Source organism: Perca fluviatilis, chromosome 17 (assembly GCF_010015445.1).
Source record: "Perca fluviatilis chromosome 17, GENO_Pfluv_1.0, whole genome shotgun sequence".
Lineage (NCBI taxonomy): Eukaryota > Metazoa > Chordata > Actinopteri > Perciformes > Percidae > Perca > Perca fluviatilis.
The window spans coordinates 10,423,938-10,451,140 of NC_053128.1; the positions used below are offsets into that span (position 1 = coordinate 10,423,938).

At 39.9% G+C, this 27,203-nt stretch overlaps 1 protein-coding gene across 1 annotated transcript in view; it reads left to right on the forward strand.

Moving 5' to 3' along the window:
- The first annotated feature begins 85 nt into the window (after positions 1-85).
- The window catches only part of igsf9a (immunoglobulin superfamily, member 9a), an 80,866-nt gene continuing 53,748 nt past the window's right edge, over positions 86-27,203 (forward strand). Inside the window, 3 exon segments of the mRNA XM_039780455.1 lie at positions 86-348; positions 11,648-11,742; positions 11,902-12,102. Of these exon segments, the coding sequence (XP_039636389.1) occupies positions 11,682-11,742; positions 11,902-12,102 (262 nt within the window). The 5' untranslated portion in view covers positions 86-348; positions 11,648-11,681.

The window sequence follows — 27,203 nt, forward strand, 5'->3', positions numbered from 1 at the left end:
CGATAAGAGCAGCAGCCAGAGGAGGGAGGGATGGGAGGAGGAATGAGGGGGGGGAGAGGATGGACTCTGGAGCAGCAGAGTGCCTCGACGCTTCACTGTTACCTGTACGTGAAATGAACACCTGTTGCCGGGGCGGTTTTTAAAAACAGAAAAAACGCTCATATTTCAGGCAGTTTGCAACGCCACAAAAGCTCCAGGCCAGGCCTGCTTTCAGTTAGCCACACAGTGACCTCGCTGCAGGTCCACACGGAGCCGACTGAGGCACAGGTTTGCCCGGAAAGGAACATACGAGGGATGTGTTTTTGAAAGGAAATCTCACAGCGGCCGCCGACATTAACCGAGCTACAGGTAGGATCAGTTCAAATGACAAATTACAAAAAAAATAAAATATATTTTTGAAAGTGTTTCTGACTTCCAGCAGCTTTGAAGGGATGAGAAGTGAATGCTCTGAGCCCATACTGGGGTGTGCGAACTTCCATTTAATCCTCTGAACGGCGGCGTGCATTTAAACATGTGTAATGCAGTTTTATGGGAGCTTTTCAATATGATGTGACTTGTGAAATTGGCAGGAAGTCTGTGGAGCTTGAACTCAGCAGCAACAGTCACTTCTCCCGACCAGTTCAAGCCTCCAAATATCGACTATAGGTCTGTGTCAGTCTCAAACGACTTCTGTTGGCTTATATTGTTGTGTGTGTGTGTGTGTGTGTGTGTGTGTGTGTGTGTGTGTGTGTGTGTGTGTGTGTGTGTGTGTCTCTCTCTCTCTCTCTCTCTCTCTCTCTCTCTCTCTCTCTCTCTCTCTCTCCCCCGGCTTGTATTGTTTAAATTGGGTTATAGTGGTGTGACTACCTTGTTTTTGTTTTTTTAACCGATTATTGAACCCTTTATACCTGGTAAAACATGATAGTGGATGTCTGGAAATGTTACTTGAAAAAGTTGCCAAAAATATCTCAATTAAAATCATATTCAGGACTTTAAAAAATGCAAGATTACAAACTATACAGGTTCATGTATTTTTATTAAAATCATAAAAGGTATGCCTATTTTAAATACATTTCCATTCAGTAATTCTACTAGTTTGTGGTTCAAAGAGGAGTCCAAGGTGATATTCTTCTTTATCTAAATTCAGTACATTGAACAAGGAGATAGATATTATTTCTACTACTACAACGATATGTAGAGTCAGAGACATAATATGAAATCTCATCTCTTTGTGCTGTTGACTTTGTATGGAGATCAGAGTCTTTCTTTATTTCACAGATTATGAGAGAAACAGTCTCATAACTTCACCCAGACAAGGTTCATTTAATCATTTTAAATTCCACTTCTGGTTTGATTTAAGTCTGTTAAGGTGCCAGATGGGTGCAGTTTCTCACAGTATGACATTTTTCATAAAGTTTACATCATCGGAGGGGAGGCAAGGGGAAAGGACTTTATTGTGAAGGAGAGGATGCAGGAAACCCAATTTAAATGTCATACTAAAGTAGATGCAAATTATGACCGGCAAAGCACTATTAAACCCATACCAGTGTTTTTGCATGTTGTGTCTTAGTGCATTACTCATGACTCCGAGGCCTGTCGTAGTGTTACTTTAGACTATAGTTCATGGGGGGGAGATTCAAAGGAGACCTTATGGTCACTCTGATGGATTATCTAGGCCCAAAAAGTCTCTGTAAAACTGTAATGGCATGAACAATGTAAAAAACAACTGTCAGAATGTGGGGACTAAGGCTGTGAGTATGTGAGGAGGGCCCACAAAATTACTAGAATGAATAGTCGTGGATGCAGGGAAGGGCCCGTAGAGAATGCCTATGTACAGGGTCCGGAATTTGGTGCGTCGCACCTGGTTGAGCGACATGTTTCATCGAAACGGTGTGCAACAGGCTTTGAGGTACGTTTTCCCTGTTTTGTGGGTGTGTCTGACGTGTTAAGCTTGAGTAGTGTGTGTGTGTGTGTGTGTGTGTGTGTGTGTGTGTGTGTGTGTGTGTGTGTGTGTGTGTGTGTGTGTGTGTGTGTGTGTGTGTGTGTGTGTGTGTGTGTGTGTGTGTGTGTGTGAGAGTGACAGCGGTTAGCTTTGGATCTGGAAGGGTCTGGCATTGAGTAATGAAAATGGCCCAACTCGAGGGGCGGCACCAAGCATGCATTTGAAAATCTCCCTGCACGCAATTGGATAAGACTACGACCAATCCCAACAATACACCGGGTGACGTATCCAGAGCCCCATACGCTTCGCTACCAGCGGAGCTAACTGGTAGATTAAACTGTCGTCATCTGTTTAGCTCGCCTCTGGCCTGCCTATATTAGATACACCGATGTGATTGGTGCAGCCTGGCTACAAGGGCATAGTTAATGAGCATCATCACTCGATGCCAGAGTGACTCGCTGAGCAAATTCACATTGTGCTCTCCTTGATTTCATGTTGTTTACGGAGAAGGAGAACCAGGAAATGAGTAGGGGGAAATGCAACCCTACCAAGCCATAGCCGAGCGACACGTGTCGCCGCGACATGTAGTTACATTTTTCGGGAGGTGCACGTCAGGCTATGGCGTAGGGTCTGGCATAGGGTTCGTGGCTCCACGTACCTACGTACGTTGCCACGTCGTCGATTTTTACACAGAAGCATAAATCACGCCTAATCCAATCAGCAGCGACGTGGATGTAAACTGATGGTATTAAAAAGGCAGTGCGTTGTGGTCAAGGCTCTACGATTTCGGTTTAAATACGCTTTTTGCTTCATTTTGACTGGGCCGAACGCGCCCCAGATTTGGATTCAAATGTTGCTAAATGCTGATTGGTGCGCAAGCGTGACATCACTCCTTTCCAAATGAGCACCAACGACTTCAAACCAGTGAGAAGAGCATCAGCGAAAGAACAGATACTGTATTTCTCGTGAAATAACCCAAAAATTCAGAACTTTGTCAGAAAAGAGTGTGTTCATGAAGGATCGGAGTGAGAAAAAGAGTTTTCAGTGCCTTTTTTTTTTTTTTTTTTTTTTTTAAAGGTAAAGAATATAATGTAGTTCTGCTTTACCAAACGACTTGGTTGTAACTTTTAAATGCTTTACACTGAAAAGCACCATCCTAATATTGGGTTAGAGCTGTTTTTGAACACTCTCCTGTCTTGGAAATCGGTAACTTTTTAAACAAAGGCGTGGACTCGAGTCAACATCACTTGGACTTTTGAGTCGGAATGATTTGATATCCTCTCCAAGACCAAAAAAATAAATGAAATGAGGTTGTAAAAGCAATTAATTTTTCTTAAACCAGATGTACTTTGAATTAATTTGACAGCAGCCAATCGCATTTTCCCATCTTTAGGGAAAGGTGCATCTGGCAGTTGAAAAGCAGCAGGCAGACAGCAGATGATACCTCCAATTATCAGACAGATATAAAGACTCCGCTGCTGTCAACAACAAAAAAAACAGACTGCAGCATGCAAAACATTTGGCTCAGAAATTACAGATAATTGAACAGAAGTATTTTTAATAATTTAATGGAAAGTGATGCACATTTATTTTAAATAATTCATTTTTCTGTACTTTTTGTTATTCTATTCACTTAGTCTATTTATGATGCACTTAAATGGCCATCTCCAAGTGTTTGCAGACACACTCATGGGCTTCAACCTATATTTTAATGATCCTCCTTATTTACTACAGTATCTGGTACCTTTTTACCTCAAACGAAGAAGTTCGGCCCTCTGCTCAAGTTCTTCCTCGCTGTCCCTCGTGTTAAGAAAACAATTGGCAAAAGGGCTTTTAAGTTTAAAGCTCCAGCAGATTGGAATAATTTACATGTTGAAATAAGATCAACTTCAATATTTGGTACGTTTTAAGAATGTCATGTCTTCCCACTTTGAGATGGACTATCATTGTAATGCCGTCATTCCCTATACCTACTGTTCATATCTAATGTTCATACCCGATTTGTAGATGGTGATTAACTCACACTCTACCGTTTATTTGGTATTGGCCATTTTGGCCACCTAGTGGTTGTAATGTTTTGATGAATTTATGCATTTAAAAAAAAAATAAATAAATAAAGAAATGCCTGTTGTGTGTACGTTGTCGTATTGATAATTGTATTTCTAGTTTTATTATTATTTTTTTTTTCTTCCTGTCACTCTGTTATGTATTGATTGTGATATATGTTGGGACTCTCAAAAAACTAAACCAATTTGAACACTTAAAAAAAAAAAGAAAGAGAAAAAGAAGTGGCATTCATTTTGGCGAAGGATTTCTAATAACTTGTTTAGTGCTTAAAGAAGAAGTTGCGACGTGGACTTGACTTGAAGTCTTCGTTTTTGCTTAATTTTTTACTTTGCCCCCGCTATGCTTTTAACCCCTGAGGTCCCTTCTTTTCTGTATAAGACTAAGGTATATTTCATCGTTTGCCTGTCTGCATTCTGATTCATACAAAAGGATGCTTAATGTTTGTACTCTGAGCGTAGAGATGCAATACCCACACACCTTGGAGACCTCCTTTATTTTTCCTTTTTTTTTTTTTTTTTCTCTCTCTTCTCTTTTCAGTCTGTCCTGTATTGTCTTAAGTGCACATAAAACCAAGCCACGCAGAGGGTTCCTATTGTGATGGTAAGCTTGTGTTAGAATTTGAAAATGGCCTCTTCTAAGCCATGTGCAAGCTATCTACTTTTTAAAAATAAAATGTACATTCACAGGGGCCAGACAAAATAATGTACGCATCTTGTGGAAAGGAACTTGAAGTAACTTGATCACAATAATAATTATTTTTCAGATGTGAGCGGAGCACTCTGACGAGCTCCGACGAGCTAGTGTACAAAAAGACTACAGAAATATGTTGTCAGAAAGAACGGTCTCGAAAAGTTTAATGAAATGACATTGGCAAAGAGGAACTGTGTGTGTTGCAAGTGGAAATGATCTGAATATGGAGGACTTATAGGTAAGATTTATCAAAATATAGAATTGTAAGTCTAGGCCAAGTCTCAAAGTCTTTTATAAGCAAATTTCAAGTCAATCGCAGGTTTTTGAGATCACTGAATTTCCTTTTTAAAAGCTGTGTTGATATGGTTTTTATTTGAGACAAAGGACTTCAATGCAAATGTCTAACGCTAAAATATTTAAGCTGTCAGACCATTCAAGGCCTGTATGTCACTGCCTCACTCATTTTTATTTTTCTGAGATTTTTAACAGGTAAAACCTCACTTTTTGAGCTGATATTTTTGACTTCAAGTCGCAATCTTTAGGGAACCAAAGTAAATATGTGCTGGTAAAGGTACTTTATTGTCATATATACACATAGATGTAGCGGAATTCATTCTCTGCATTTAACCCATCCCTCAAGGGAGCAGTGGGCAGCCAATCACAGCGCCCGGGGACCAGCTCCAGATCTGAGCCAGTGCCTTGATTAAGGACACTGACTGGAGAACCTAGTACATGTTTTTAAACTGAATATCTTTGGTATAGACCAAAACCAAGATAATTTGAAGACATTATCTTGGGCTTTAAACATTTTTGATGGACATTTGCTGTCACACCAGAGTTGAATGCGTTCCATTTACAAGTCATATTTCATTGTTTTCGTTAGCTCTAGCCAGGTTAGCCATGTTAGCAATACCAGTTTATAACAATGCATTTCGCTATTTTTTGTGTGCATACAAACAGCGTAACAACATGTCCGGAGATAGAATATGGACAGCACTGCGTGTACGACACAGAAGTGCTTATAACTGTATGTTACTACAGCTTTTACAACTGTTGATGCACGGAGCGGCCATGTTGGATTTTTAGCTCGGGCCACTGGTTGACTGGAAATCCGAGGTCGGGGGGGGCGTGTTTCCGACTTTGACCTCGAAAAAAATCAGAGTTCCGAGTACAAATGGAACGCACGTTAATAGTCGGGGATTGAGTTGCATTGTGGATCACGTAGGCACCAGAAGGAACAAAGGAAGGAGAAAGTGTGGAGTAAAAAGATGGTTCTGCTGCATCAATTTGTATCTTTTTTTATTTATTTTTTCATCACCTTTTGGAGGAATGTGTATGATTTTGTTAGTTTAAAGTTAAAAAGACCGTTATCTCTTATGTGTTTTTGTCTATCCTTTTTAGGTGGCAGCACATTAGGAATTTGACCCTTTTTTTTTCTCTTTGCTCTTACTCCGTTCAGAGGGTCCAATTTAGCTTACTGGCAGATACAAACAGCCTCGAAACCTTCCTAACCCACTGAACAAAGCATCCTGTGTTTCACGTTCCCTTAAGGATACAGTACTTGTAGCTGTCTAAGTCAATACCCAGGACATTATAAAGGACATGTTCTGAGCGTAGACACAAAGAAAAATGGACCAAGAAAATTCTCACGCCAAAGAAATGGAATTTGATCAGAAAACAAATGTGTAGGAGTCCATTATCCTTTTGCTTTCAAGTGTGGCGGGGTAAGAGGAGGCAGAACTGTTGATAAATCTGTGTCTGTGCCTCGGTCGCGATTAATCAGCTAGGCCCCATTTCTATCCTCCTGCAGATTAAAATGGCAACAACGCAGAATTTCAACAGCATGCCTGTCACTGACATTTCTATTTCTGTCAGCTGATAAATCTGCGTGGGACAGGGCACTTTCTTTTGTGAGCTACCGGCTCATTTCTTATAGCTTCAAACATTTTCCCGAGTGCTGTGCTGTCACTTGTGTTTGTTTGTATGCATGCGATGTCAGAGGAAGGTAAAGTACGTCTGTGGGAAATGTCTAGAGACTATCTGTGTTACCATGGCTGAGCGTTTCACCTGTGTAGGCCTCTTTGTACGGCAGCTCTGTGAAGTTTGTGGTTCAGATTTAATGGCAGACAATGTCCTGCAGCTTAACGAGATTTCTTTCACCTCTCATCTTTCTTCTTCTTGCGTTTGCCACACTTTCCCTTCTCTCTTTCTCTCCACAACATTTTTCTTTTTTATTATCACTGTTGTTCTACTTTATTGCCTTGCTATTTCGCCAGAGGCACAAATAAGTCTCACCTTGTGAGAGCAATAAAACGATAAACAACATTTTTATTCATCTGTAGCTATCTTATATTTCTTTAAATCAGTGACCTGATGAACGCCATTACAGGGTATTCAATCCATATCATCTTCATTCATCGGAGTTAACAAGAGACAAGAGGCAGTCGATGAAGAGCGAGGAGAAGATGCTGAGCATCTGTTCATTAGGTGCCAAACAGGGAAGAGTCGCCGCTGCTTAGTCATGGCAACAGGTAGTGTTCGTTTGTGCGTGTGCGCTGCCCTTTTGTCCACGCCCACTGTGTGTAGTCTCAGCAAACCCTCGATGCCTAATTCAAACGTAATGAGTTCTCTGTTGTGCTGCTTTGCATGGAGCCACTGGGGTGAAGGGCGGGGAATGGAATTCTGTTTTGCTCGGAATGGATGGCATTCAGCGGGACGGCGTGCCGCAGATTGAGGATTGCTTTTGACTTTTACTTTGATTTTGTGGGAAATCTGTGTATGCTGTGCTGTTTGCTGAAGCATGGGAGTGTGTTGGAACGATTGCACTGCAGCTGTTGACAACCAGCGTAATTGTTTTTCACCGGTTCAGACTTTGCCCCAGCCATGAAATGAAAAAGCCCATAAAAGCCTTATGGTCAGGGAGAGCAGATACGGCCTGCGCGGCTGCCGGGATGAGGGTGTGTTTACTGTTCATATTCGGGAAGTGTAGAGATCGCTAAGGATGACAAGGACATCATTATTGGACCATACCAACATATTAAAGTCAACCTTGTCATTTGTAATGGACCTTTTTATCCTGTATATAAAAGGTTTTAAACGCATACCATGTTATAGAACTAGATATATAGATAAAAACTATGCACAAGAAAGTTCAAAAAAATAAACCAACATATATCAACCTTCATTTAATTTCATTTTTAGTAACAATAAAAATGAATTCCAAAATTCAAACCAACAAAGTAAAATATAAAGTGCCGTTTAGTTTGCATATCAGCGGTAGTCACTTGGCTGTAAATGAGTTTTGATGACATTCATACCTTCCCATGTTTACTTTTTTTTTTTTTTACGTCAAGGACCCCAAAACTGACACAAATTAGACCATGGACCCCCATTTTGTTAGATTTGTCCCAGGGTCCCCCTTCTGATTTTAGATGTTTCATTACAGAAAGTGTATAAAATGCTGTGATTAAAAATAGCCATACATTCTGTCATTGAGTTACTTATGGATGGAATTATAGTGAAAATAATTGATTCCCCCTTTTGCTGAGGATCCCCTGGAACCCCCTCAAGGACCCCTCGGGTCCCTGGACCCGCTCTTTGAAAACCACTGCCTTAGGTGATGTTATTGTTGCCTGTAATGTATCATGTCCTTATGTTGCAATATTTTATACTGCTGGAGTGTAGTCAAGGACAGATTACCACGATGGTGGACAATAAAGCTGCATTGTATTGTACTCTATGTGCTAATGTTGGCATTGCACTCTGTGGCAGGTTGCATTCAAGAAATTAATGTGACCTACGTTACTATTTACAGCCAGAACTGACACCAGCCAGGGGCTGTCAATCAAACTGTACTCATTGTAATTTAATAAGAGAGATCTTCACTTAGGATGAGTTATTTTTTTCCCTCAAGGGGAAAATTTGTGTCTTTTTTTTGGGGGGGGGGTTCTTATTTCATGAGCTGTCATTGGAGCTGATGCATCTCTGCCAACACTTCCCTGCTGTGTCTTGAGGAACAGTTATTTTCCACTACACTGGCATTGGTGGCAAGTAACCACATACATTTACTTAAGTACTGCTATTAAGAACAATTTTGTACTTAATATTTTCATTTTATGCTACTTTACACTTTCAGTCCAACACATTTTAGAGGGAAATGTTATACTTTTTTACTTTATTACATTTGTAGCTAAAGTTATATTTCAGAAGAGACAATGTATGATAAGCTCAACAAAATGTGTAAAATTATTTATAGCTAACACCTTTTAGTGGTAATAGAGTATTTTTACATTGCAGTATTGCTAGTGCTCATATTATGCTCATTTCCAGGTTCATAATTGTATTTAGAGGTTATATCAGAATAGGTTTACATGGTTTAATTTTCAAAAAACACCATATTTTTGTTGTACTGCACATTGCTGCAGCTCCTCTTTTCACCCTGTGTGTTGAACTCTGTTTTAGCTACAGAGTGAGGCATCTCACTTCTGTTCAATCTTTGTTGGGAGTCGCACATGCACAGCAGCTAGGTCAGCAGTGTTAGCCAGTCAGTTGCAGAGTATGAGGGCGTGCTACGCTAGCAGCTAGGCGAGCATTATAACGTGTGTTACAAAGTGATGCGCGTTTGTAAAGGCTGGACTACAATAGAGCTGTTTGGAGGTTTTTTCACTTTGTAAACCTATAATGTGCACAAAAAAGATATATAACACAATACAGGAAAGGGAAAAAGCCAAAAAGCATAATATGAGCACTTGAATTAAATTCATAAGCAACATAACACACTGTTGCTTAATTCAATGCTACTAGCTAATGTTGGTAAACTTTAGCTAAATTTAGCTGTTTTGTTAGCTAATGTTGGCGAGCTTTGCTAAATGTAGCTGCACTGTTAGCTAATGTTAGCAAACTTTAGCTAAATGTAGCTGTATTGTTAGCTAAAGCAAGCTTTAGCTAAATGTGGAGCTCCAAAGATAAATAGATTAATCTATTGGTTGTCAACTATTTAATACATTAAGAAACTGAATAATCAGTTTGAGAAATGATTTAAGAAAATTCTCTGATTACAGCTTCTTAAATGTGAATATTTTCAATTGTCTTCACACCTCTGTGAGGGTCAACTGACTATCTTTGAGTTGTGGACAAAACAAAACATTTGAGGTTGTCATCTTGGGCTTTGGAAAACAGAGCAACATTTTTCATAATTTTTTGACATTTTATAGACCAAAAACAACAAATCGATTTTAATAACGAAAATTATCGACAGATTCAATAATATGAAATAATCGTTAGTTGCAGCCCTAGGCCTAGCTAAATGTAGCTAACAAACATGAGTCAGTTTACTGACTTCGTGACTCCTCTCCATTTGTGCTGCTGTTACAGTAGTTTGGCGTTTTAGCTAAATGCCTAACGATAGTTTTACATTCGGCATCATCCGATAGTTATTGTCATTTGTAGCTGCAGTGGTTGTTGTTGTTCAGAAAAAGTTACCTAGTCTTGCTTTGACCACTGTGCCAGAGTGAATGAACCACAAACTCATACCACAGTTTGATTGTTTTATGTACTGTACATGGAATAGAGAGCCAGTTGCTTGCTCTTATCTGGCACACTTCATGATGTTTGCTTTTTATGAGGGTGTAGACGGGTTAACCTTTGCTCTTTACATTGGTGTAATTAACTCAGCTTAATGAGATGTTCTAGGTATAGGCGAAAGCAAGCGAGCCTGGGTTGATGTGGGGCTATAGAGCTTATATCGGCCCATTTTCTGTCAAATCTGACCTTAACCAGCAGCAGCAGCAGCAGCAGCAGTTGTGGCCCTCCGTAGGATACAAGACCTCCCATCAGCATGTGTGGCGTTTACTAATTTAGAGAGACATTTCCTACAGTTGTGTGATGATTGATTCTTTAACTGTGTGTGTGTTTATCTTAAATGTGACCTGTCATGTGGATTTCCTCCTCTGGTTTACACATTTGATCAAATGGAAGCAGTGGTTGTTTTGACAGGGATGAATCGGTCGCAGCGTCTTGACATTATGTTGCACTCCTTGGGGCTTTGGTGTAGCCTGTTGCTACCATCAGCTCAACTCGTCTCTAGGGCTGGGTACCGAATTCACTACTTTTTAGGCACCGATCGAAATGCCTCTAAAGTATCGAGTTTTGAAAAATGCCTCGTCATTCAACACTCAATTTCAATACCTAAGGATTAAATCTCATCAGTGAGCCAATAAACATGCAGCATGCTTCTACCAAGTTCTAATAATGTTTGTGATTGGCTGTTAAACGTTACACGTCATAGAGACCACGCAGGAAAAACAAAAGGGATAGCTCACGTAGTAGGAGCTGAAAAATAAATACAAAGGTTTGTGCCATAATGTGTAGGATTTTTGTCCCTTCTTTCAAAGTTTGTGTTGCTTTTATTTTCAGGAGCTGAAAAATACATAAAAAGAGTTGTACCATAATGTACAATGTTGTCATTTCTTTTTGTTTTATAAAATTGGTATCGAAAAAAGTATTGTTTAGGAACAGTTATTAAAGTATCGGTACCAGTACCGAACATTTTTGAACGATACCCAGCCCTGCTCATCTCTGTCCTTGAGTGCTGAGTCTCCTGGCTGCCTCAGCCAAATGTCTTCATTGATGTGCTCTAAATAAAACCCTTAGATGTCGCTCCACACGTGACTCTCAAGAGATTTATGTGACATTCATGACATTTACTTTCAGAAAAGGATATAGGGCCAGAGAGTTTTCTGGCAGCAGAGGCAGCTCTGGCCATTTGTGTAATGATATGGGATGAATTCCAGTTATTGGAAAGCTGTATAAAATCTAAGCGCTCCTCTCCTCCTGTCTATAAAATTATGACAGAAGCGGTAGCTCCGCTGAAGCCTTTTTAGTTTGAAAATCTGTCACAGATGGCTGTCTTCTTGCAATGCAGCCAAGGAAAAAATGTGATTCTAACAATTGTGTCTCTTTTGCCAACAGATTGAACATGCTGCAGGTTGTATGAGTGACAGATATGGGGCCAGCGGGATCATATTTGCGGATTTTCACTGTGGTGGCACTTTTTTGCCTATTTTGTAAGTATCTCCCTCGTTTGATTAGAAAGATATTTTGCATCCCACTTTCATTTCAACTAAACTTTTCCATGATATGTGCACACCTTTTGTCCAAAGGAATCATCCCATCACATATAGCAGTAAAGTAATTTTCCTTTTTACGTCTGACAAACCCAACAGTGACTATTGAAGGTGCAAGGCCAGAGGTGCTTGGAAAGGTCGGAGGTGTGGTGGAGTTGGAGTGTAGTTTTCCTCCATCGGAGCCAGCTGCCGTGTCTTCAGCCTCCCTGCACGTGGTGGAATGGGTTCGACAGGGACTCGACATCCCCGTCCTGATCAAATTTGGATCGTACGCGCCTCGCCTCCATCCACAATATGAGGGTGAGCATCTATGGAAAGGATCACAATACGTAATCCAACTGAAAATTGTAATGGTATATGCATCCATGCTGTTGCACTGATTACTATACTGCGCGTTACAAAGCCAAAACGCAGTGAACTACATATTTGGTCAAAATTGAGTTTAGAGTGGAAATGGGCTTTGTAACATCTCCCTACGTCTTGTGACAAAAACTCCTGGTTCAACTGTATCCCGTTTCAGAGAAATCACTATCTCAAATTTGCAGTAACTACAAAATCCAAGCTAGTACCAGGGCAAACCGCAGTAAGTGAAGTTACTGCGTTCTGCCTTGGTTTACCCGACTTTGACTCGGTAGCAAATACAAAACCCGCAGTAAGTGAAGTTACTGCGGTTTGCCTTTGTTTACCCGACTTTGACTCGGTAGCTAGTACCAAGGCAAACCGCAGTAAGTGAAGTTACTGCGTTCTGCCTTTGTTTACCCGACTTTGACGCGGTAGATACTGCGGTCTGCCTCTGTAGCCACATTCAAATCTACCAATTCCTTCGCCTCGCGCACAGCATCCTTATCACAGAGTCTGTTATATAGGAACGCCGTGCGAGGTGACCCTGTGATACAGACCACCAACAAGCCAACATCATTAACCCAGAGAAACATGGCAACAACTCCGGGGAAAACTTATAGTGTCTCTAGCTTTGAAATGCAAGTATCCAGACAGTGGTAAGGAACATGGTAAAATATGAACACCTAACCTGGCAAATAACACCTAAATCAATAAATTGCCGCACTTGCTAGCGAAGCGCCAGCATATAAAACCATTTTAGCTTACCTGCTCCCCTTGAAGGCAGTAACGTTAGCATCTATCCACTCTGGAAACGCTGTCATAACTGTTTTGTTTCTTGTTGTCTTCATTACTTACGCTATTGTAATGTATTTTATTAGGTAATCTCTCAGTTGAAGCTTAAGAGGAAGTTGTAAACATAGAGCTTTTATTTTGACGGGAAAAGGGAAGTGGAAAAAGCGTTGTATTTTCTGACCGTTGTCAGCATTTGAATTAAGTGAGACGTGCCGTCTTTGTGTCTTTATTTTAGAGCCCAAACAGTGAGACAATATAAGAAACGCTCGGTTACACTAGTTTCATTTAATTTTATGAGTATTTTTTTATATGGAGATAGGCTACGTTCTAAATAATATTTTTAATATGTCAATATCTATTTTCAGTTGTCAGAGTAAAACATCTTTTTTTTAATGTCTCGCAAAATTGACTGTGACACACGAAATGGACATATGCACACCGTCTCACGCAACAACACAATTTTTCATATAAAGTAAGGCAGCATACTGTGACTGTGCCTAACGCATCTGCTTTATAATGTTGTCTAGCTGACACACACACACACACACACACAACACACACACACACACACTCTTGTTATTCTGTTTGAGTTATGTTGTTAAATGTATATGAATTTTTAAGTGCCGTTTTATAAGTAACCTTGGTATTTAATGAATTAATTTTCAATTAACATAAAATCAAACACAAACCAAAATACCAGCATTTTGATTGTGTGTAAAATTATAAGGATGTTTTGGGGGAAATAATGAGAATGACAATTTAATCATTTAAGACTAATGTAACAGGGACATTACGACAAAATACTATTCTTGAATACACTGGATGAAGGTTACTAACAAGCACTTTCAACACTCAACCTATAAACATCCATAAACAAAACATAAAACCAATTAAAAAAAGAAAATGTATAAGGAAAAAAAAGAAAGTTGGATTAACACATTTCAATTGTAGATACTGCACTCTGCCTTTGTAATAGTGTTTTAGTTGCTTGAGGTTAGACAAAGGCAGAGTGCAGTATCTACATTTTTAGGGTCAAAGGTCATATCAATGGTCTTTTTTTTTATGTATAACATTTTCCTTCCTGTAAAGGTATTACATAAAAGTATCAACATTATTGTACCTACAACATGTTTGGCTGGCCTGTATGAAAACTTTGAAGCCATTTTTCTCAGTTTCAGTGTTGGCGTAGTTACTGCACTTTGCCTTTGTAGGGCAGTATAATTGTTTGCCATTGACTGAAGCAGCATATTGCGTGCATATGGGCGACATGCCTGCTCTACATGTAAAGGATAATTATGGCAATGTTGAACCTGGGCTTTCTTTTATATGGCTTGATAACATTTTATTCTTAATCAAACTTTTTGTACTTTTATGCATTGCTTACACACTACTCAGCTTGGTGCTAGTGTTCATGTCATGTGGAAAGATGGTGAGGGGGAGTGGGATTTTAACACTTTAACTTGCAAATAGATCCTGATTGAAACATTGGCATTGCAAATATTATCAGAAACTGCCATCTTATCATAGATATATCTGTATAGGCATCTGTATATATCTAATGTTGGCCGCAAAGTAACAAGATAATTGCGTAAAAGAAATGCCAAAGACATATCTGAAGTACTTTACAAACCGTATCACAATTGGCGATGCACCGATCCAACTTTTTTAACCCCGTTACGATACCTGGGCTTTGGGAATCTGCCGATACAGAGTACTGATCCAATACCAGTGTTTCATTAATAGGCGCTATGCCTCCCTGTGTGGAAGTGACTGGGATCATTCTTTTATGTGTAAGGCACAACACATTCTCGCACCTTAACGACAGAATAGGTTGGTTGTCAATGACTCTCAAAATGTATGACTTTTTTATTTACCTCAGCATGAGGTATAAATGACGACGTAACTTGATGTCACAGACATCATTGCCTCACGGACTGAGGTCGGTAAAAGGTTTAATTTCAAAAATGATCCTCCGTGAGCGCAACGTGGCATGGGCAAAAGCCAGAAAATCGAATCAGAACTCTGGTTGGCTGGTCTTCAGGCAACTGCGCAATGCATGTACTCTCAAAATTAGAAAAGCCAAAGCTGATCATTTTCTTTCTTAAATCACTCATAACCTGAATAATCCATCAAAAGTTTGGAGAACTATCAAATCATCAGAAAACAATAAAGGCCAGGAGCTTCTTTCTAGCATTGTGATAGACTCTCAAAAAGTTACTGACAAGGCCAAAATTCTTGATTGTTTCAATGAACATTTCATAGCATCAGGATTTTTATTTGAGTCATTCAATCCTCAACATGAGTGTTCCTCTACAGTTGAGACTAGTCAGTCTTTTAGTTTCAGTCCTATTAGAGTTTCAGACGTAAATAAAGCCCTCAAGCATTTGGACACAACTAAATATGCAGGCCCTGATAAACTGGATCCCTACTTTTTAAAGCTAGCAGCAAATTGTATTGCCGTGCCTTTAACTAATTTGGAAATCAGCCTTTGTGGTTCCCCTGCTAAAAGGTGATGACCCTTCTATCTTAAATAACTACATACTTTTAAACTGTCTATCCTGGTCAAGGTTCTAGAATCCCTTGTCAGTGATCAATTAAAGGATTTTTTTTTTTGCGCCCATATTATGAAAAAAACACTTTTTCTGGTATTTTGGGTGTTCTTTTGTGTCTCTGGTGCTTCCACACACATACAAACTTTGAAAAAAATCCATCCATGCTGTTTTGAGTGAGATACGGTTTCTGAATGTGTCCTGCCTTCAGTCTCCTGGTGAGCTGTTCAAAATCGGCTCGGACTGTGACGTCACAATCCGAAATGAGCTGGCTAACCGCAACCGTTAGCTCGTAGCGTTAGCATTAGCATGCTAACGCTAATGCTAACACTAGCATGGTACTCGTTCTCAATAGCAAAGCACTGCTACAACACACACAAGTTCACCATAATCTACAAAAGAACTACTTACATGTGCGCCCTCATTTAGAAGTCTCCCAGCTAATCCTGCCTTGTAACTGACTGAAGTTGGAGAAACAGGCTTTCTTTTACTGTCTCTAGAGTTAGCTAGCTGACATGATCTACATCTGAACTACTGAGCATGTGCGAGTGCAATCAAAGATAGTACAGAAGAAGAAGATGAAAAGAGGTCTCACTCTGTAGCTAAAACAGAAAACAGGTGAAAAGAGCATCTACAGCAGTGAGAGAGAGCTGTGCAGTACAACAAAGATATGGTGTTTTTTGAAAATTAAACCATGTAAACCTATTCTGGTACAACCTTAAAATACAATTATGAACCTGAAAATGAGTAAAATATGGGCGCTTTAACAGTAATAATGTTTTATCTAACATCCAATCTGGTTTTAGAAAAAGGCATAGTACAACGTCGGCAATGATCGTCAATGATACCAAGACTCTACTTTAAATGGTTCAAAAGCCATAAAAGGGGGCGTGGTCTGAGTATATGGGCATGGTTAAAGTATAGGGGCCGGCTCAGTATCACAAGTAGACCACACATTCTAAGTTTCATGTAAATCGGATGAGGTTTGTCATAAGGCTGATTTCCTGTTGCCAGCGGGGGGGGTCGCTATGACCAGAAGTCAGTATTGGCCTGTATATGTGCTCAGGCCTGGACCCTTGTTGATTGTGGGAAATTTCAAGCAGATATGACAATGTACACTGTAGTTTCAGCCCCTTTCTCGTTCATCGCTAAACACTCATAATGAGCGCCACACCCACACCGTTTTTCTTTTTAATAACTTTTCATCTTTAATGTCTTAAGATGGCACAGACTAAATTTGAAGTTGATCAGATGAAATCTCTAGGAGGAGTTTGTTAAAGTACGATGTGGAAATGGCCAAAATCGCACTAATTTTGAACTTTCACTTAAAAATGGCAGACTTTCTGTTGGGTTTAGGGTATGGCTCCAATGACGTTTTTTGTACGTCTTGACATGCTTCATATGCGTCCCAAGTTTCGTGAGTCTACGTTAAACGTACTGCAGGGGCTCAATTGCTTTAATTTTGCAGGGGGCGCTAGCGAGCCATTTCTGTGCACCTATTCCCAAAACCCTTAAAATACATACATTTTTCACCAGAATTGATGCGACCGTATGGTAAGCCCCTCAAAAAGGCGATTCATTTGCAGAAAATAATAATTCCTTCAGTTTCAATAGGCCTAAATAATTCATTGTTGGCATGTTAGCATGCTTAAGTTAGCATTTAGCTCAAAGCATCACTCTGCCAAAATACAGCTTCAGGGAGCCAATATCAAGGTTGTAGACTCTTAGTCTAGTAGATCATCTAAAACTTTGCTAAATACCCCACAATAATAAAAGTAACAGATCTTAAAGCCACCATGTATGCAAATCTTGGTGCAGGTCTCATTGTGCTTTAATACGTTTTTGGCTCTTCAATTTTATTGCAAACCAAAACTGAGAGTGAAGCAGTTTTTTTCTTTTTCTTTTAAACCAAAATCGGTCGTCATTATAACAGAAATTAGTAAGGTTGAAAACGATCTGAATGAGATGGTTACGCCATGCTTCAGTCCCAGTTTCTTCCTGTGAAAGAATGTAACCAGTATATGGGACACAGAGTATATTCAGTACCACACCTTAATGCCCTTTCAAGTGGGAGCTACTTTTAAAGGACCTAATACTCTCGCATTGCATCATCATCTTTTGTGCACTTTCTGCCCACAGCTCCAAGAACAAAGAGTCTGTGGGGGAAAGGTTCCTCAATAGACCAGGAATACCTTTTGTGTAGCTCCTGTTATCCTTTTTAAAGTCACAAACAATGGGACTACTGTGGACAAAAGGAAAGCATGTCTGGGTGGCTCAGATCTTCCTTTTTTCCAGAGGCGTTTTTATTTTCCATGGAGCTCCCTGAAGAGAAACTCAACCTATCGACCTTTCCAAAGGCTATTGGAATATCTGCTGGAGCGCCATGTAGGGTTTTGACTAAAATGCAGTTTTAGAAATAAACCCAGCAGTCATATTGATACCACTTCAAAGAGTGAAACAAATTCCTACTCTTTTTATATTCAGGTGAGAGCAGACAGCTCCCTACCACTTAGTCTTTTTTTCAGCAAGTTGAATATCTGTAGGTTCAACGTTTCATTTAACAATACAACAATTAAACTTTTAACCTTTAGAAGTCCTACTTATCCACTATTGCATCATGCGTGATTACAAATGCATGCTGCGCAGCTAAACATTGCCCAAGCCCACGGAGCTTGATTTTAAATTCTAGTGGAGATCCCAAAGTTTCCAAAGACCAAATATGTCAGGCTGAAGTTTGGGGAAATCTGTATTCAGTGATGCTAAAGAATTCTAGAATACTTTTGATTTGATGGAGGTTGAAATATTTCATCCAGTGTAAACATTGTAGGCCTATAGCCTAAATGAAGGTGTGCCAACCGCCATCTACTGTAGGTAATGATACTAATAATACCTAAACAACCAAAAGATCCAAACTATCCCTATTATGGAAAATAAAAGTGGGGAAAACCCATTTGTCGATCGGCAGGTAATTTACGAAATAAAAAATACTACACATTTCTAAATTAAATTTGGAACTTTTCTCAATCTCCTATCATTATAAAGTGATTGCCTTTGCCTTTTTAACTGTTATTCATGCCAAAATAAGCAATGAAAAGACTTCACCTTGGGCTCTGGGAACTCAAAATGGGCTATTGTATTTTTTATTTTTTTTTGTCTGACATTTAAACTAAAACATTAACCAATTTAGCTTTTACAACCCACTATTTCACTGTCTACGGGACAGTGTGTTCAGGGGACCGGCAGCTCGCGGATAGTGAGGAGATGTTTGCTGTATGTGACAAAAAATGTTGTAGCCTAAAAAACAGTTAAGAGCACCTTTTAAACAGAAGTAATGTCTGTTTGTTAGAGTTTACTTTTAGCTGCGCTGCAACAGTGTGGCTCATTAACACATTTTTAATAGTTTTTGATCAACAATGGCGCTCTATGGCACAAAGGAAAAACCTATATCAGACTTTGACTAAATAGAAAATGCGAGTTACACTTTGCTTGAAAGTATCTACATAACAGTGACATGACCCTGTCATGAACGGGTCATAAACATAAACAAGTCATAAACGTTTATGACATGGCGCTTCTGTCATTAAGTGTCATGCGGTTTTTGTCATGACAAGTTAGGGTTCATGTGTTATGACAGTGTCATGTGTTTATGACAGTGTCATGTGTTCATGACAGTGTCAATTCATTGTTGCTTTTAGGATCTGTTGACAATAATGAAAGTATAGATTATTCCCAGCTTTATCCTTAAGGCCACTATAGGAGTACAATTTAGAAAACGTTTTGGTATCGCAGATTCATTGGTTATACTGACATACAGTAAATAGCAGTAATCATTCCATTAAGGTATGTGTTTGTCTAAGGATCCAAAATTGCTTTCAGCTGAGCCAAGGTTCGTCTTTCTCATTTGAGTGGAATGCCACTCCCTCACCCAACTCGAGCAGGAAATACGATACAGACATTTACATAGCAATAAAGTCAGGGTGAACCTTGGCTGATGAATTATCGTAAGTGTGAGCAGGGCAGGCTTTAATTCCAGCCCGGGCTCATAAAAGTCAGTAGCCTTTTGTCACGGACTGTGAAGACGATCCTTCAACATACACTGATGTCACACTTCATTACACTGTAAGTTTCAGAAGCAGCGGGGCAATATGCTCGTGGTTAAAAAACAAACAAAAATTTGCCTACCCTTTGGCCTGTGAATGCACTTCTTGTACACTTCACTCAACCGTAAAGCATCCTGCACCGAAAAAGCACCTAGTTTGAAAAGGACAGGTATGCTAATCACATGCCTCTCCGGTGACAAACCGAAAGCTGCTGTTCTTCAACGGATACAAAAGGATTTGAAAAAGTTGCTTCGTCCAATCTGATGCTGCGCTCGGCATTTCTCGCAGGTACTGGCTGGTGTGGGAGTAACAGGTGCAGCATGGGAAACTCACCCTTTAGAGATGGATCGAGCGGTGTGGATTTCACCTCCTCGGGCTACGAATGTTCTCGGGTGTCTTAACCGTTTGGCTTTAGGTCCCAGAGTCCCACTGTTGTTAAGCTGTCGTGATTCTTATGGCTGCCCAAGTTAACCAAGTGATTCACTATGTGGAGGCTCTTCTTTTTTTCTTTTTTTTCATCCCGTCCTCCCTCTTTGTCACCTTTTTTTTTTTTAAAAGGATAAAAATCAAACTTTTCTGATTTCAGGCCACTTCATCCATTAATGTGCTTTGTGTTTGACAGTGTGAGATCCATTAGATTGTTCCTTTGGGAGTGTTAAGAGCTAAAAGGGTTTACACGTATTTGTTGTAATAGAACGGTAAAGATCAAAGGATTAGTGTCTGCTCTGTGAACAGGACCGAAAGTCCCTCAACACATACAGCTGCTGACTCTGTAAAAAAACGTAAATACAGCTGTATAAAGGCGCTGTTTGCAAGCTCTGCCCATGCACATCCCATCACAATCAGCACGAGCAGAGGGTGTGTGCGTTCGTAACACATTACACACCGTTAACATGGCTGATATGCTTCCTTTCCCACATGGACAAACATGAGCATTTGCATTTGGATCGCTCGTGTTACGTTACAGAAGCGAGTAGCTTTTGCTCTCCGTTCAAATTGGATCACCACCACACAGCGGGGGGCTTGATAAAGCAACAAGCAGCGAGGAGTGAAACCTTATCTGCTTCCTTTTTCTAACCGAAACCTGAATGCCTCCGTGCGTCTTGCCATGCACTGACGACATCGCTCGGAGACGATGTGGGCTTCCTGCCCGTGGATATCCCATTCCCAGGGACATAAACGTCGGTGTCGCACAAAGAGGTATTGAATTGAAATCATTTTCCATACAGAGCCCTGTCCAAACCGAACAAGTCACTTTCTAGATGGTTCTCCAAAAGATTTTTTTGTCACTTAAAAAGACTTAATTTCCAAATTGTTACATATCCATTTTGGGAGAAAGGAAATCAATATCTCTGGCACGTGCATCATTCACTCTGAATAAAACTGAGGAAAAAAATACAGTGTTCCTTTTGCCATTAGAGGGGCCTGCTTCTCAGTGAGCTTTATGCAGCATCACGAACCTGTTTTCATTTCAAAAGAATAGTTGATTCTGTTTGTCATTTAGTGTATAAGTAGTTTTGCACATCAAAGCATGATCCGCTTCACAATTCTCAGTGTTTTTACATAAAATGGACAATAGAAAACCCAAATACAGGAATACAATCTAGTAAAGACAGCACTAGTAAAGCGCTAATAACATAGAAATGGAAGCGGTACAGAGTAATTAACAACATTAAAGGGTGACTACCGTTTTTTTCAACCTGGACCCTACTTTCCTATGTTTTTGTGTCTAAGTGACTGATGGGAACAACAATCTTGAAAGCATGAAAGCTGTGACCGGCAGCCAAAGACCGGGCTGCAATGTGCCCAAAGTGCTGTTTTTGCCACTAAAAGGCTGAGATTATTGATCTAAGTGTCTGACAACATCACTACAGAGAGAGACCTTTTTAAAACCTTTTTTTTTTTTTTTAATTCACATGTAAATCGTTAAACTGTGTGTTTATATCAACCAAAACTAGAGTTGTGGTGGTTGGAAAAGTGGAAAGACAACCCAAAACGGCTTTTCATAGTTTTATTTAGTTTTTTCGACTTTGAATGAAGTATATTTTATGATGCTAAAATGACTGTATACAGGGTGTCCGCGCGGTTTTAAGTATTAAAAAGGTAGTTAATCAAATTAGTAAAAATTAAGGCCATTAAAAGGTATTAAAAGGTATCCGTATGATTTTTTTGCAAACTATGAGTGGTCTATTTGTTTTATTATGTCTATTTAAGTTGATCTTGTAAAGTTAGTTTGATATTATATCCTATCTCACATCGGGTGATAACTTATTTTAGCCTGCCAAGCCAGACCCACATCAAGATGTTGGGTCTGTGAACTCCCCATTGGTAGGGCTCAATCCGAGGGGCGGGATCTTTCAAATTCCCTCTGCACGCTACAACCAGGCAGAGCAACGAAGAAGATAGCGGAGCTAGTTAATAGATTCAACTTTTGCCGTATCGGGTCGGCAAAACTCCGGGCACATCTGTCTTTTTAAAGAATGACTTCAGTGCCGTTCTTTGTTCTTTTCTCAAAGAAAAGCTTAACTCCAAGTCTTCCAGAGTTGCGGCCAAAGCCGATTCCAAAGACCACTGTTAGCCAGCAGCAGCAGCTCTTCTTTGTTTTCAAGTTGTTTGTATCCCGCACAGATGAACAGAGATCCTGAGTGGTGCATCGCACAGATGAGGAGTATAGTGCAAACATTCCTCCAGGGCAAGCAGGTGGCATCTCAGCATGGTAAGAAAATATTGTATAGGGACAGTAAAAGTGTTACCGATATCAGTGCATTCTCCTAACAGTGTGGAAGTGTCATTGCTTTTACGTAAATAATTTATTTGAACAAGTTCTGAAAAAATCTATCTACTCCTAGCTCTCGATGTAGATGCTGTGATGGTTGACAGTGTTTCCTCTAGAATTGTTTTCAGTAGCGGGGGTGGGGGTGTTGAACGTCAAAAAGTAACGTTACCTGAAACCAGCGTGTAGATTCTTTTTAGCATCTCACATCACACTTTCAGTCACTATTACCACTACTACTACGGTCAGAAACATTGATTGTGCCAAAATATGAACAATAATGTCGCTGTCAATGGGCTTATCTGCTAACGTTAGCTACTGACCGTTGGCTTAAAACCATCCAGCAAATAGACGGTGCCGTTACCTGAAACCGGTGATTAAAGTCACCGCTCATTTTACACACAGTTTAACAACAAAACAGAACGTTGAATGAACATTAGCTACGTTTTTCATGTTGGTTTTGAGCGGTATGCACCCCTAGTGGGGAAGAAAAAGCACTTCAATTGAAGCACTTACCATGAGATCACAGGTTCATTTAGTTTCAAATGGTTAGAATGACATGCGTGTCTGTATGTCTGTTTTCTTGTATTTCACTTGCCTCATGGAATATTTTCTATGTGTATTATTTGCGTGTCTGTACATACAGAAGAAGGTTCAGTTAGTTTTAAGTGGTTATAATGGCATCAGTGAATGCTTGTTTCTTTGAACTGCTTTAATTTATCATTTTATTTAATCTATTAATTTTATTCTAAAGGTGAAATGAATGCAAGATGGGTTAGGGTTGCAAGATGTATCCAAAGTCAGTGAGTCTAATCTATTCTGTTGACTTTCCCTATCTGCGTTGTTCTATTGGCCTAGAGCAGTGGTTCTCAAACTTTTTTCAATAATGTACCCCTTTGGAATTGTTTCTTTAAGCCAAGTAACCCCTGACCAGCGCTGATCATTTTCGGTAGAAAAAAAGTGTATATAAACAGGAACAGTACAGCGATGTCAGCGATAGATTTACCAAACAGCCTTGTAATTAAAAAAACAAACATTTATATGAGAAAAAGAGACAAAAACTTGGAAAAAGATGGTACAAAGAAGGAAGTAAGTAAGGCAAGAATAGATCAAAATGGTATCAAAAACTTCAAAAACAGTGACATAAGAAGAAAAAAGCGAGAAACTTGTAAAAAGTAGAAGGAAGGAAGGCAAGATTAGGTCCAAAGAAGGCGACACAAATGTCACATTTCTGGTAGGAAAAAAAAAAGTCTACATAAAGAGGAACAATGTTCTGGACAACAGCCTTGTAACTATTAAACATTTTGTGAAATATCTCACGTACCCCCTGCAGTCGTCCAAAGTACCCCTATAGGGGGACACGTACCCCCCATTTGAGAAACACTGGCCTAGAGGGTGTATTTTATTTTATTTTTTTTTATTTTTTTCTCTGTTAAATGGTTAGAAATGTGTTGCCGTATAAACCTGCAACTCAATGGCGTGTTGGTTTTAAAAAATATTGAGAAGGTATTAAAAATGTTATTAAAAGGTATTGCATTTATCTCCAGGATTTCTGTATATACCCTGTGTATATTTTGCAGTGGAGTCTGGTGGCTTTAGCAAACGCAATTTTCGAGGATGTTTTTATGTTTAAAAAAAGGATCTTACGCTTTAACAGAAAGGTCAACCTCCTTAGAAATCCTTTCCATAATGTTGTCAGACACTTAGAATATTAATCTGAGCCTGTCGGCGGCAAAACGGGCACTTTTGTGAAGGTAAATACAAGCTGCACGATTGCCCTATTACCTTGAATCGTAGCTTGTTTCGCCGTTGCCAACAGCAGCGATCTCGCTTAATACTGGACCAATGTCAAAGATTGTTGTTCCCATCAGTCAATATCCAGGTTAAAAAAAACAGTAGTTACCAAGGAACACCACCTAAATTAAGAATTCCAATATGTTATTTCCATGGCCTAGGAAAGTTTAATCAGTATTTGTGAACTTGAGTTACTCTCTCGAAACCAGAGAGTCAGAAGTCTGACACTAGTGATGTCAAGTATAAAGTCTAGAGCTGCTTTGTAGGCAACGAATGTGTTACGTTTGTTCCTTATGTACGACAAACTGGGCGCGGCAGCATGCTTACTTATGAGAACTCTTTATTACATTAACAGCCTCGTCGCGCCAAACACCGTTCGCTTCCTGTGCATGCTAAGACTTCTGGGTAATGTAGTACAATAAACCTTTATCAACACATCTCCCTTCCTTCTTAAAAGTAAAGCATTTTCTTTCTAAACAAATTCATAAAAAAATAAGATCTGTTTAGTGCATTACCACGAAACAACAAATAAACCACATTTGTTTCATTTCTTCTTTAGCTTAACCATTAGCATCAAACTTGGTTTTCTCAATATAAAATATTCATAACCAAACATTAATTATACTGCCATAACTACAGTAAGATACTTTTTTTTTTTTTTTTTCCAGCAGGTTTCTATCAGTCTCTCAGGTGGTTTAACCATCCTGCTGGGTCTGTGTTTCACAGCTGGTGAACTGGGGACAGTTTGACCAGGGTCAGTGGTATTCAGGGAACTTTGACAGTCCTTGTTACTTTGTTTGTCACCTCTGGTAGCTGTGTGTCAGTCTCTGAGCTGTTAGTTTGTAGACGGATGTCCACGCGAGGCCGCTCCGCGATCTGTCTGGATGAGGTAAGAACAAGGTGCAACCTCCTGCTGTACAAGTCCCTGCTGTGTCCACATTCCTGTCAAGTAGTCCAGAAGGGGGACTCTGTCCCCCTGGCTTCAGGTACGGCAGGTGTTTTGCACTTTTGTCATGCCTTTCTTTCTGTTTTACTTTCTCCTTTTCTTTTGCTTGTGTCACCTTGACTGTTCCCTTTTGGTTTTAGCAGGTTGTCGTGCATGGGCAGATTAGTGCGAATGCGACGTCCCATCAACATCTGGGCTGGTGACAGGCCATTTTGCAGTGGTGTGCCCAGTAGATCAATAAACTTGTGAAAATCCTCTTTTCCGTTGTGTACTTTTTAAAAAAAAAATTTTAATTAGTCCTTTGATGATCTTAACTGCACTCTCTGCAAGTCCATTTGACCTGGGGTAGTTTGGGCTTGACGTGTTGTGGCGAAAACCCCACTCTTTAGTGAATGCATCAAACTCACAGCTTGAAAACTGTGGTCCATTATCAGTTCATTTGGGACTACTTTGGGTCTGTATGTGAGACCTATTTCACAAGAAGCTGTAGTACGGCTAATATCTGTGTTTATTCTTGGCCAATACATGACTTTGCGTGCCCTCCGTTTGCATTTTTCTTCTCCCAAATGTCCTTCATGTATCTTTAGTAAAATTTCCTGTCGCATTGCAGGTGGAATGACAAACTTGTTCCCTTTGAATATGATGCCATCCACAACAGTGAGTTCTGTTCTACACATCCAGTAGTCCTGTATTGCAGCTGGACATGTTTGTCTTTGTTCAGGCCATCCTCTTTGTATTGTCTCTTTTAGTGTTCTCATGGTCTGATCAGTCTCTGTCTCTTTCCTGATCTGCTCTGTTCTCTCTTCAGAAACAGGAAGGGAGGAAACTATCCTGTCCACATAAGCCTGAATTTGTGTCGTTTCATCTGCACTGTCATTTTTGTCAACTGCACAAGAAAGCGTGTCTGCAGCGAACATGTACTTGCCTGGTGTGTAGGTCATATTCACGTTGTATTTTTGCAGCCTTATCATCATGCGTTGTATCCTCCTAGGACAGTCGTTGAGTGGCTTTGACATGATTGCCACCAGGGGCTTATGGTCTGTTTCCACCTCTAAAAAGCTTGACCATATACATACTGTTGGAATCTTTCACATCCGTAGAGTGCTGGCTAATAGCTCTTTCTCGATTTGAGCGTATCTTGTCTCAGCTGATGTCAAGACTCTGTACGCGTAGGCAACAGGTTGCCAGTCTTTGTCATGCAGCTGTAGCCATACTGCCCCTAGTCCATACTGTGACGCGTCAGCTGATATCCGTGTGCTCTTTTCTGGGTCATAAAACTTAAGCACATAAGCACATCTGATTTTTAAAACGGTCTTCCTGTTCATGTGACCATGGCCATTCAGTTTTTTTTCCTCTAGGAGACATCTGAGTGGCGCTGATTGTTGACAGCTGAGGTATGAACTTTGCAAGGTAAGTGACCATACCTAGAAACCTTCTGACATCATCCTTATTTTTGGGACATTCCATGTTCTCGATGGCTGACGTTTTCCTTGGGTCTGGACTAATCCCTGCCTCAGAGACTACATCCCCCACAAATGTCAATGACTTCACTCCAAACAGGCACTTGTCTTTGTTTAACTTTTAAGTTTACTTGCCGTGTCAGGTCGAGCACCTGTCTCAGTGGCTCATCATGTTCTTCTCGACTGGACCCCAATACAATGATGTCATCCATCATGGTTTCGACCCTCCTGGGGCCTCATTCATAAAACTCTGCGTGGATTCTATTCTGAAAGATTTCGGCTGCTAAAAAGTCAGAATTTTCGTATGCAAAAACAAAATTCTGATTCATAACACCTGCGGCGCACACCGGTACGCACTCTTCTCGTTATAAATTTGAACGTGCGTTAACCTTATGCGGTCGTGCACGAGCCTCACGCTCCTCCCAAGGTCGTCCCATATTTGTCCTAATAAGGTCCATGTTAATCAATCCATGAATAGCAGCCTTGTAAAGGAGCCCCTGATGACCAATCATGAAACGGAAAAATGGGGAAAAAACACCATTCAGTGATTGTGAGATCGATGTGGTGTTCATTTTTTTTTACACGGCCTTAATACTTTTTTAGATTTAGCTCAATTACCAATGATATATATATATACGTCATTTA